Source organism: Stigmatopora argus, chromosome 8, assembly GCF_051989625.1.
Source record: "Stigmatopora argus isolate UIUO_Sarg chromosome 8, RoL_Sarg_1.0, whole genome shotgun sequence".
Taxonomy (NCBI): Eukaryota; Metazoa; Chordata; class Actinopteri; order Syngnathiformes; family Syngnathidae; genus Stigmatopora; species Stigmatopora argus.
Genome location: NC_135394.1, coordinates 11539637 through 11551975, shown reverse-complemented (window position 1 = coordinate 11551975; position 12339 = coordinate 11539637). Strand labels below are relative to the sequence as shown.

General features: G+C 38.5%; 1 protein-coding gene across 2 annotated transcripts; it reads right to left on the bottom strand.

The window, feature by feature from the left end:
- Positions 1-111: 111 nt before the first annotated feature.
- Positions 112-8324, bottom strand: creb3l3a (cAMP responsive element binding protein 3-like 3a). 2 transcript variants are annotated; one of them, XM_077607559.1, is made up of 10 exons: positions 8184-8324; positions 6490-6600; positions 6149-6380; positions 5722-5855; positions 4407-4517; positions 4228-4334; positions 3582-3650; positions 3313-3397; positions 2083-2176; positions 112-857 (listed from the first exon to the last, which is right to left on the bottom strand). In XM_077607559.1, the coding sequence occupies exons 1-10, from the start codon at positions 8202-8204 to the stop codon at positions 553-555; spliced, it is 1269 nt and encodes a 422-aa protein (XP_077463685.1). In that variant the 5' UTR covers positions 8205-8324; the 3' UTR covers positions 112-552. The 2 variants fall into 2 exon arrangements, with proteins under 2 accessions (XP_077463685.1, XP_077463684.1); XM_077607558.1 differs by having other exon boundaries at positions 6490-6603; positions 8184-8283.
- Between the last annotated feature and the right edge of the window lie 4015 nt (positions 8325-12339).

The window sequence follows — 12339 nt, the reverse complement described above, 5'->3', positions numbered from 1 at the left end:
AGAAACACCCGAGGGAGGGGGAAAGAAGCTATCTTGGACTCTGGTGTTTTCTGTGACGTATTTTATTGGAGAATTTTGAATTCATACGTACAAAGAAAATGTGATTGTCACCCATTTGAATGGACTTAAATTTACAGAAGTTGGAAATTTTCTGTTTGAGTGTTAAAATCATTTTATTTTGTGTATTTGTTTCACAGTAAACTTTAGAAAAAAAGAAGGGTGAGAACAGGTGCTAAGAATTACTTGATAATATGAATTTTGATCATTAAAAAGGTAGTGGGGTAAAAATGTTGTTTTGTGCAGTCACAAGAGCACAGTTTTTCCACAAATGGGACTGATACATTTCGGAACAATAAACAGGTTTTCTATGGTCACAAATCATGCAAATTGGCAAATCAGTTAAAACTCAGAAGCACATACAAAGTTACAAAAGAGCCTCACAAATGAGGAAAAAGTAAATAAGACTGCAGATAAAAGAAATCCAAGACAGGATTAAAAACACAACACCTCTCAGAAAACCATATTTTGACAATTCAAAGGAATCGTTTTTTTTTACATGTCATCTGCATTTGGCGGCAGCCGGGACGAGCATCTTGGATCCAAAGTTACAGAGTTAACATGGCCGGTGAGCGGGTCTACGTGGAAATGGCCAAGTCTCTCCTCCTGGCTGCAGTTTGGAGAAAGGACGTCTACTTCCCCATTGAGCTTCATGTTCCCCATTAAGCCAGTGATTTCCAGTCCTGAATCCCCCGGGAAATGCCCATGCACGTTTTCTGATTCGTCTTGGGTAGGCGATGGGGAATCGATGAAGTGAAGCACACGGGAGGTCTGCACCCCCTGCAGGGACCGTGACTGGACTGGAGGAAAACAGAGTACCCGTCATAAAGCAAGCAAATGTGGCAAAGCTGATTTTTACGATTGGGCTCGAATAAGATATTGAATGCATAAAATCAGAGCTACTCCTTCAAACAATATACTGCAACATTATTGTCTGTTATGACCCGCCATCTCGCTAGATTGTGACATTTAGCCAAAGATCCGTGAGGTGGAATATATCCTAGTCGGGCTCTTTCAGACATGCACCGTGCTACTCTAGACTGAGACACATGATGTCATAGCCTTTTACTATTTTTGGACTCTAAAGTGCAATAAAATCCTTATTTCTTTATAATGGAGTCCACCTTGGCATGTATGAATTCTGGTTGTGCTAAAGATCTTAAATTTATTTTCTTGGCGCATAACAGATTTATACTGATCCAGTAAACTGCCTAAGGCAGACAACACAGACCTGGATAAACATAATATTGTTTGACATATGACAAATGCCATTCATGGATGCACGAATGTCAGAAAATTACTTCATTGATCCGACTCCTTCAATTGGAGGAGACCAGAGTGAACAGCAACACATTCTCAATCATGACGTTAGTATAAAAAATTAATAATACAAAGAAAACAAAAACAGACTGACAGCTGAGTCTCATGCCATCCTATTCAGGAACAGTCTTTCCTATCTACGTAAACCCAAAGATTTGGCAAACAGTTGTCGGATGTAGTTTGTCATCTATATAGTTAATAAGTCCTTTGTTTTCTGCTTGTCAAATGTTATTTCGTCTTACGGTGATTAATTTAAGGGGAAATGTAGCGTGACCACGTGATAGTTATGCCATCTGTGCTCTGAGACGGAACATTACCTGCTTCATTCAGACGTAAAAGAACCACAGAATGTGCCGGACTACTGATTAAACAAGGTGGTACGTTTTGTAGAAGTATTAGAGTTAACTAAACCGGCACATTGCATTCACAGATGATCGCGACCTGGGTAAAGAAGGGAACATTACCGAACTTCAGCAGATGGCATTTGTACATGACATTTGAACGCGTAGGGACTGTCAGTTATCATTCACTCACAGTTCCTGGCTGTGAATGAGTTAATAAAGAAACAAGTCGAGCCTCCCAGGAGACCTTTACTCAGGGAGCGAGTAGAGTTGGTGGGTGTGTGCTGTCAGACATAGGGGACTTTGTTTGGGTGTCAGGCGGGCTGTCAGGTAGACACACTATTTACCACTCAAGGTTACTCACTTCTGACTGGGCTGAAGTCTCCTTGGCTGACTTTGGTGTCAGCGTAGGGCTTGAGGCTCGGGAAGAGGATTAGAGAAAAGGACAGCAAGAGCACCTAAGAGGGGGGGATAAAGAAGCCAAAAGCAGAGGACAAAAAGGACAATTTAAAAGAATGCTTTTTGCAAGGATGCATAATTCATTGAGAAGAATCCCCCAGTTAAGTGCCTGTTGAGGCAGTACGAGCTAATTAATTACCTTTGGTTCTACGATTTTAGCATTTGCACAGTTGCTGACTTACAAAAACAACAGCATCTCGGCATGAAATAGTCCTTACTATTCTATTTTCAACTCTAGCTGAATTTTAATGTTCGCATAATAGTCCTTGGTAATATTTCAAAATGCATTTTTACAATTACATGCCTGCAACCTCACCCTGAAATAGATAAAAAATATTGGTTTACAGACCAATTCTGATAGATAGACGAACATGCAAGATCTCATTATATTTGTATATTTTATACTGGATGTGTTACTATGTTTTGTTGCCACTTATTGTCAAATATATGATTTTTATTTTTATTTTGGTTATCACTTGTCTCTATGTAGGTTGAGATTGGCTGACAACCAGTTCAATTCCAATTGCCAAAAGTCTCACCCCCAACTTTTGGTGCTGATGAACAGTGTAGAAAAAGGATGGATGACTGAGAAAAACAAGAACTTTGAAACAAATGATTTGTAGCTCAAATTACCGTTTACATAGTTAATGTGTTACTGAAAAGATTGTTTGATTTCACATTATTTTCATTCTGAATTAGCTTCAACTGATGCATTTTTGCGTTAATTTGAATGAACAATTGATCATCCCATTAACCAAAAGCAACCATCCATGAAACATGACCGAGCTTTTTTTGTGTACTATTTGTATGCTTCCCCCAGTTGACATGAAAATGTATTCAGTGACTCGGTTCTGACACACATTCATATTCATTAAAGCTCAAATTTGGAATAGTCTTTCCTCATAGCCTCGGGTGGTGCATGCTGTGCTATCGCACTGATCAAAAGCTGAACATGACATCCATTCACAATTGGAGCTTTTATACTTGCAGATTGTGTTTTTGTGTTCTTTTCTTATGTCCCACAGGCCGTCTTCCTGCGACTGACTTTTATTTGGCTCATTGATAATTTGGCTCTGTGTAATGTCGCTTTAAAAAAGATATATTTAATGCAGCATCTTGGCACATGACTTCGTACCAGGACGCATGTCCCAGTCTGGGCCGGCTTGTTAGATGTATTCATGACCAGAGCCTGAAGCCGGCGCAGCTGTTCCATTAGTGAACTGCGGACACAAATTCATAAAGAAATAACTATGAGGGAAAATAAGAATTGCAAAAGAATAGATGTATGAAGGTGAAGAGGGAGATCGGGGAGCAGTTGTGAAGTAGATGAATCTGTTAGTGTAACAGCGCCAGGTGCTCACACAGGAAAGGCAAAAGGGAAGTCATATTTTAAAAATCTCTTACAGGTTACATTTCTCCAGCTGAGACACTTTCCGTTGCAGCTCCTGGTTGTGTGCGCTGCATGCAGCCATTCTGAAGACAGAGAAATAATAGAAGTTAAAGGTAAGAGCACACAGTGGAAAAACACATTACAATGGTCTCTTGGTAGTGACATTTTGACATTAAGTACAAAACAACATTAAACTTGCGGTTGCGAGACTTGTCAGTAAGATATTGAATCGCCAATTACAGAGTAAAAAACCCTATATCTATGAAGACATGTCATGCCCGCCGACGTACTCAATTATTTCTTTCTTTCTCCCATGCCCAAAAAGATCTATTGCCCTTTGTTTCAGGAACATGCAGTTGCTATAAACAGTAAACCCCAGGAACGTCCAAAATTGTAATGTGCCGTTTTCTGATTTGATCAGAGCATCTGTGTGTAAACAACCTCTAAGTCTAGTTTACTTTTAAATTGTGAGTGTTTACGCTACACAAAGTTGAAAATGTTGGCAAGTGAAATGAAATGCTGACTCTCAAGACCAATATATTAAAAATAGAGAAGATAGGGAAATAACCAGAATGAATTAAATGGCTTGGAATTGAATTTTACTCACACTGAACCTAGGGCCATGTACATATAAATGTGATACATAAGTGGAAATGTTACCTGCTCTCCAGTCCATCAATATATTCTTTCTTCTTTTTACGGCTTTCCTGGGCTGACTGCTTATTGCGGATTTTTCTGCGAATTTTCTTCAAGATCCTTTCTTCACTCTAATTGCAAAAAGGAGTCATTCTGAGATTGGGATTGCTAGTTATTGAAGTTGTTTCACTGGAAAAACAAACCCTGGTAAGCGGCAGTTGGCTAGGCAGAGTCACACCCTCCTTTGCAAGGAGCTTCTGCTCATCTTCATTGAGTATCAGTTCTTGAATTGACTGCTGGAATGGTTGTGGAGCCTGGCATTTAGAGGTGAATACAAATATATGAAACTGCAACACCGAAATTGCCTTGCTGCCGTTGGCCCGATACCCCCCCATTTCTCCCTGCAGCCTGGCAAGTTGAATTAAGAGGCCACTTGCTGCCATTTCCCTTTTTCTGCCTCCAAACCAAGTGTAACACGAGGTTGATGAGTCCGTCTGCATTCTGCCATTCGGCTTAATCAACTGGGACAGATTGGATCGATATTTGGCTTTCCTGACTATTACCTGGTCCGAAAAATTAAGATAAAATGACTGAAATAATTATGTTCTTAACCCCAATCTATTTAGCAGAGGATGCTAAAAATAGTAACGAAATATCTTGCTGCATTGGGAATCAATGTATTGGCGTAAACTGTAATTGGTGCTTGCTTGATCCAGAATTAGAGAAGAATGTGAAAGGTAAGTCTGGTAGATTTAAAGAATAATAAAGGTTGGATCAAAATAAAGTATAGAAACCTTTTAATTCTATTTTGGGGGTAGCAAAACCAGGATTTAGTTTTGGCATTTTCCATGCTTAACCTGGCACCTACTTTGAGAGTATGAAACATTAAAAAAGTAGTTAATGGTTGAGATAAGGTACTGGCCAAACACTGAATGAACAGTCATCTAATTCTGTTATGGGATGATTCAAATCCTGTATGGATGTTATTTGTAGGTCTTAAAAAATAATAATAAAATAAAATTCCGTGTTGTGTGTGCACTCATGAGTGACAACAAGGCGCTCTAAGCAGCTTAGATAGTTTAGGAAAAAGTACAAACAAAAGCACTTTTTTAATAAGATGCACCCTAATATCTTAATATGTCACTGAACCCCTCTTAGCCATGCTAAAAAAAAATTGATAGCGCTCCATATCCACAAACGAGTACTATACATAGTTTTCAGTCTTTACCTGTTTTAAGCAAACATATAAGTATTCAGACCCAATTATCTGACCTTACTTAAAAAGTCTTAAAAGATTAGCATTTAATTGGCCACTGACTGCATGAACTTTTGAGAACCCTCAATGATTTTTGCTGCTTGTCTCCGTGTTTAAGGAAAGCAGAGCGCTGAGCTTACACATTCTGTAAACGAGCTCCAAAATGGATAAATATGTATGCTTTATAAGTGCGTCATTGTAAATAGCGTATGACCAGAGTAGCATATAACCACTCTTCGCCCATCCCATCTCATCTCACTTACCGGCTCGGCAGTGCCACTGAGCAGCAGATCCTTAACAGTCAGAGCCGAGCCAGAACACAGTGGGCCTTTGTCAATATCTGAAGAATATTGTGAATATCTTATCCGGCCCATGGAGAGCTCAGTTTCCCAGACGTCTTCGCAAACACACACAAAGAAGAAATTGCTGTGATTCACTTCGAGGAATGTAGGTTACAAATTTTGATTAGACTATGGAGTAACATCTTTTTACAGCAAATCAATGTTTTGTACTTTACAAAGTAAGGACTGGAAAAGATTAACAACCAACAAAAAATTGGCAACAACACAATATAAACAATCACAAAGGGATAATACCAAAATCCAAAGACTCATTTAAACGTCTCCATGTCCAAGCAACTGAACACTACAGGTATATATATATTTTTTTACAAATATTTCCTTGACTTACTTGGTTTCATGGACACTTGGGCCTCCAAGGATGCTTTGGAACCCAAACAATGGAGTTCATCAGGGGGGCTAGCAGGTCGCTGAGGGCTATCCATCTGGTCCGAAGGAGGGTCCTCACTTATCCCGCTGTCGCTCGGTGAGGGGGGCCAGAGAGGCGAGCCTGAAACAGATTCACCTCCACTTAGGAGGGCATTGAAGAAATCGGCATCCGCCTGTTCAGCCAGCTGGAGCATCTGCAGGGGGTGAAAGGTCTTGTTGTTTTTCTTGTCTTTTGTATTTGATAACATGCCCAGGTGACGGATCATTTGGTGCTATTTGCAGATGATTGACAGGCTCACGCACATTTGGGTCTTGCATTGGCCAGTGCTGCTGTTGTTGTCCCGCTTCATCGTGCCGGAGGATTCCCTCGTTTTGATCAAACAGCCAATCGAGCAGCTCCATGCCGATGTATGCCTGCTGTCAGCGTGACATTTACTTACAAGTTGTTTCCTTCATGCTTTTTAAAGGTACATAAAGACACAGCATAAGGTCACCCATGTTACCACCGGGACTGCTTGACCTATTATCATGATCCTCCCTGAACAGTTTCTTGTATGCTTCCTAATCCTGGTGGACATTTACTTCACTGTAAGACCACATTTTATTTTAATCATTATTCCGTCCACTCTTGCTCGTTTTGTGTTTTTGCTGCTTTTCTGTCTTAATGATTTGATTTGGTAATTCTTAATGATCCCATTTATTTTGATTTGTACTTTGTGCTTTTGCTTTGTTGTTTTGCGGCCTTTGCGACTGTACTGTCTAACTTATAACTATGCCTTTTCTTGCTACTGTCACAATGAAATTTCCCTAACACGGGATGAACAAAGTTATCCAATCCAATCCAATCCAATCCAATCCAATGAAAAGGGGCATCCAGGCAAATTGCTACATAATAGTACTATTTAGGACTCTAGTGGGACGATACCTCAGAGTTTTAGATCTCTGATATTGTTAGATGATTATGCATTGTTTCGTTTTGCATTTTCAAACAGGGGGATAAGCGGAGGATGAATTAATGAAATGAACAATGTGTCCATAAGAATGGTAGTCATGACGGTGAAAACGTAGACTAATTATAGTCTGCTATCTTACTGTCATTCTAGGACTGCAAAAAAAGAAAAATGTTAGTCTCAGCAAATGTATCAGAACAACTTTAAACCATGTTGAAAAAAAATAGCATGGTGACAGTTACAGAGCTTTAAATACACTATATTTAAAAACATTTTTACTCGTTCACTTTCGATGGCAGTGGTAGGCAGCAAATTTATGTCAATGGGCATACCTGAGTTTGAAGGATCACGTTCAACTACAAGTGACAGCCATGGACGTGCAATCCATTTTGATTGGGGGTTCTGACAGTGATCGCATGATTGCTGTCAGCCCTCTAAGTCAAATCGGATTAGACAACCATCGCCATCAAAAGCAGCCAATGAGTTAATGTCATTGTTGTTGGACTCGAAGAGTAAGTCACGAGACAAATATCACGTGCTGACTGTTTCAGAAAAGGTTAATTGATTATGCATCTGTGATGTTCTTTTAAGATAATACGTAACGTGTTTGGCATTTTTCAGTTGCGAATAACAGTGAAACACTATCTTTTTTTTTGGCATGGAACAATACTACATAATTCAATAAAATTAAAACCATGAATCTGACAGGTACAGTTGCTAAATAATTCATAATGTGGTATTGTTGTAACATTTTGATACTGAGAATGTCACAAAATTGGAATATCTATAAAAAGCCTCACAATTATTCCTGAATATATTGTAATGTTTTTTATAAGGCATTTTTATTTTGATTCTAGCCTATAGTCTTAATACTTTTAAGATTCATATTCCTATTTTATGGTGTAAACTGTGCCCATAGATATGATTCACCATGATACTGTGTATCGTTCCAACCAACAGGAATGATGTTTAAGCTATCGACTTGAACTAATCAACTTAAATGTTGGATAAAATCAACCACGAGACTGTATAGAAGAAATTATTTACCTGATCCGGGTCGTTCTCCATAGTCTTTTAGTTCAGGCGGGACAGCAAGCAGGCCCTTTGTAATGAAAAATCCCAGTTTTATTATTTTTTTGTAGACGAGCCCTGTTGCCGAAGACTTTCTATTGAGTTGCTCAGCTGCTCTCGCCGGGTCCAAAGTTGAAATTCCAACTCGGCACACCCAAGCAGCTACACTGCCTGCCTCTATTGGCCCTGACCAGATAGCACCTTGATTGGTAGCTCAAACACACAAACACACAACCACACAACCACACATCTCGAGCGCGTCTCTAATTGAGGATGAATCACACACAGCAGGGTCCAAAGTCTAAGTTTATTTTCTTCTTTTTTCCCCCCTCTATCTTATTGACATGAGCTTTTTGACCTTTCCCATACAATTTGAAGACAATAGAAATGCGATGACCACATCTCATAACAGCAGTTTGAACTGTAAAAGTTCTGAATGCCGCATTTTTCGTGATTCATAACAGCAATTTGTGAGAATGCTGCATTTTGATTGGAATCGTGGATTTGCAAAGTTTATGGGAATATACCAATGTGCCCTTTGTTGGTGCTAATCAGTGGTGAGGAGGCTGACAAAAAAATTATATCCTTATTATCACAGATTTTTATTTGACCCAAGAGGAAAAAAATGTTGTTGGAGCCAAAAATGTTTAGACAAATTGAGTTGGATTGGATAAAATATACAATTCTGACAAATTAAATTTCACCATGATTGGTAATTGATTTAACAATAATTACTGTAACTGCAAAGTGGCCTCATTGCAAGTGACATCAATATGGCAGCTCTTTTAGAAAATTCTGAGCCAGACAGTCCTCTCTCTCCAGTTTCTCTACCTTATACTGATGTTTTATATATTGAATATTACATATTTAAAGTACACTTAATAACTTAATGGGGAAAAAAACATTTGCGTTGCTTGAATTCAAGCTCTGACGCAGATATACCAATTTCCTCACAACATTTTGGCTATGTCTGCAAAGAGTATAATTACTTTTTCTGTATTTCTGCCAAAAACAAACAGCATGAACCGACAGCTTGGAAAAGAGTGGAGCAGGAAAAAAATATAACCTCCTTGGCAGAAGTAGAATTTAGAGGGAGAAACAGCGTCTTGCCGCATTTAACTTCAGAGCATTGCCAGAACACGTAGGAGGTGGCAGCAAGTGTCACCAAATGATAGGAAACATGGAGGTCATACGCTAGAATATGTCTTCAAGGAAGAGAAATGGGAATAAGAAACAAAGTAAAATGTCCACAAGTGCACAGGAATAACATGATGACTTAGAGTTAGTCACATGCCTGGACTGGTTGATCTATTAAAAAAAATAACATTATGTAATTGCTTTATTATCTGCTGAAAGAGGGTTCCAAAGGGCTCTGCAATAACTGCATGGGAGAGAAATGAAAGAACTTTCCAATAAAAAAAACATGTCATGCACACTGCACGTGGATTTCTTATTTAAAATATTTTCAAATCAATATATCCAGTAGGAAAACTTTATTATAAAGTTTTAAGACTTTGATTTCTTTTAATTCAATGCTTCTGCATGGTTTGAACTTTGGATTTGTTTCTTAACATCAAGCAACCAGGAATTTTATTTGACTATATACCGTAAATAATATTTTAAATTTTGTTCATCTATTTATGAGTTTCAAGATATAATGACTGGGAAAACGAGATGCAATTAATCTCTATTTATTGCTGTTGCCATTCATAGAATAGAACAATCAGAATGCATCGTTGCAGTATGGCATAATGTCAGTATTTGTGAGTAAAATGAAAGGTTTGTGTCTATGTATTGTGACATTTATTCTTGTGGTCTGAGAGTTTCCTTATGTAAAATAGTTTACGTGTATGACTAGGCTCAATAATTAAAAAAAGAAGGAAGAGTGAACCTTGGATGACGTTAGTCATCGTCCACCATATTATATCAAAAAGATAATTATTTGATTCTTTGTAATCAAACTGCAAGCAAGGAGGCATTATCATGGACCACATGAGCCAAACCGCAACCCACGTGTTATCTCTCAGGAGACAGCTTCTGAAATTGAGGGTCAGCAAGTTGACTGCGGTGTAAAATATTAATTGAAAAATGTCTGGAAAAGCGTTGAGTATTCTTAAAACATCTACTTGTGGCAGATGTGTGACTTCTTCAGGATTTCCAAATAGATGCTAAAGGGCGGGGGCCTTGCATAAAGACTCCATTGTTAGCCTGGATGTCGATGATGACTTTACGTGGCATTTGACGGGGGGCTCCCAATTTGCAAAATGAATGTCAAACAACCGCAGCCTTCTAATTGAAAGTTGGGATACAAATATGCAAGCCAGTCTTTCCAAGCCTTTGGAAAATCTCATCACACTGAGGCTAAGATGTAGAGATGCTGTGACCCAAATGGCATTCATTTCCCCAAATGCCACTCTGACAACTGTGGCACAATTTTAAGACCTTTTAGGCGTGTTACTTTGATAGGCCAATTCCCAGCCATTAACAATTTGGATATTTAACCAGTAAGCATTTTTAGATCTTGCTTGTTGTTGCTGTTTTGAGGAATATATGTTAGGGATGTCTACATATTGAGTCTCAGATCCCAATTTATTTATTTATTTAACTCTTTGCCTGTCTCATTTGATTATTTGTTGACTTAAAGTAGACGGATCACAGTAAAATGTAGGTATGTATATTCAAAGGATGTATTGGATCCTTGGAACCCAAATTCATTTAATTGTTTTGTCTCAGGATGAATTAGTATATTTAATTGTAGACATAATGTTCTTAGTAAGTTCCCATTTAGCTCTTCTATTGTGCTTTAAAAAGAAAAAATATGGATGTCCAAATGTTGATTTTTTTTCCTCCCATTTCCTTCCTGATTTTTTAAAATATGTTTTACCAATCTGATGCCCATATTAAAAAAAAAAAAAAGTACCATTACATGATAAATTTATAAATGCGTGTTTACAAATTACTATTATTACACGGTACTTATAAAGAAAAACTCAAATATGAATGCTATTAAGTACTACAAAAAATACTGGCTACATTGCACAAGTGCAATATATTTTATTTTTTTCTTCTTTTTTGCATTACCTGAATATTCTTTTGACTCTGACACGTGGTCTTTTTAGCAATTTCACTTACTACTGCATCAGATTTTTGTTTTGGTTGTAGGCTTTCAAATGGTTTCCTGAGGTTATATTGTCAAAAGGATAAAGAAATATTGAACACGATTTCCTATTGATAATGAGCCAACACAACGGGAGTGCTAGGCTTTGCCTTTAAGAGAAGACAAGCACACTGCTGCTGTGTATTGAGCTGTTGTTGCATTGATTTGGGCTATGTCACATGATGTTGCCCCCTCATTGACCACCTCTATTCAATTGCCACAATTCTATAAAATGAATATAAATGAGTTATTTAAAAAATGATGAAAACATCTTTTTTCAGTGATTATTATGATGCACGTGAAACATTGTTAGCCATCAAGGTAACCTAGCAACCTAAGGTACATGCTACTATGCATAATTCGAGTGTGGTCACTGGCATTAAAAAAGTGTTTTTCTGGTCTTTGTCCAAGAAGTTGTCCATTAATTCACAAAAGCACATGATTAATGTGATTTGTATGATGGAAGCTGCAGACATCATTCATTCACTAAGTGAAGATCCACAGCAACAGTATACCAATCATACTAAATATTTTATTGAAATAGTCCTGTCCACCATGAAATTCTCATCTCTCATCGCATCTCATTTTCTGAACCGCTTTATCCTCACTAGGGTCGCGGGGGGTGCCAGAGCCTATCCCAGCTGACTTCGGGCCAGAGGCGGGGAACACCCTGAATTCGTGGCCAGCCAATCGCAGGGCACAAGGAGACAAACAACCATTCACGCTCACACTCATACCTAGGGTCAATTTAGAGTGTCCAATCAGCCTACCATGCATGTCTTTGGATTGTGGGAGGAAACCAGAGTACCTGGTGAAAACCAGCACAGGCCCAGGGAGAACATGCAAACTCCACACAGGTGGACCGACCTGGATTTGAACCCTGGTCCCCCACTGTGAGGCCGACGCGCTAAGCACTCAGCCTCCGGGCTTGTTAATTGTTAATGCAAATACAAGCAGAAAATTAAACCATTAAAC

Excerpts from the sequence above, each read along its gene's own strand:
- creb3l3a (XM_077607558.1), bottom strand. The coding sequence starts at position 8,204 with ATGGAGAACGACCCGGATCAG. Across the intron at positions 3,398-3,581 it reads CAGCTGGAGAAATGTAACCT|TTCACTAATGGAACAGCTGC; the intron begins GTAAGAGATTTT and ends TTGTGTCCGCAG. Across the intron at positions 858-2,082 it reads AGACTTCAGCCCAGTCAGAA|TCCAGTCACGGTCCCTGCAG; the intron begins GTGAGTAACCTT and ends GTTTTCCTCCAG.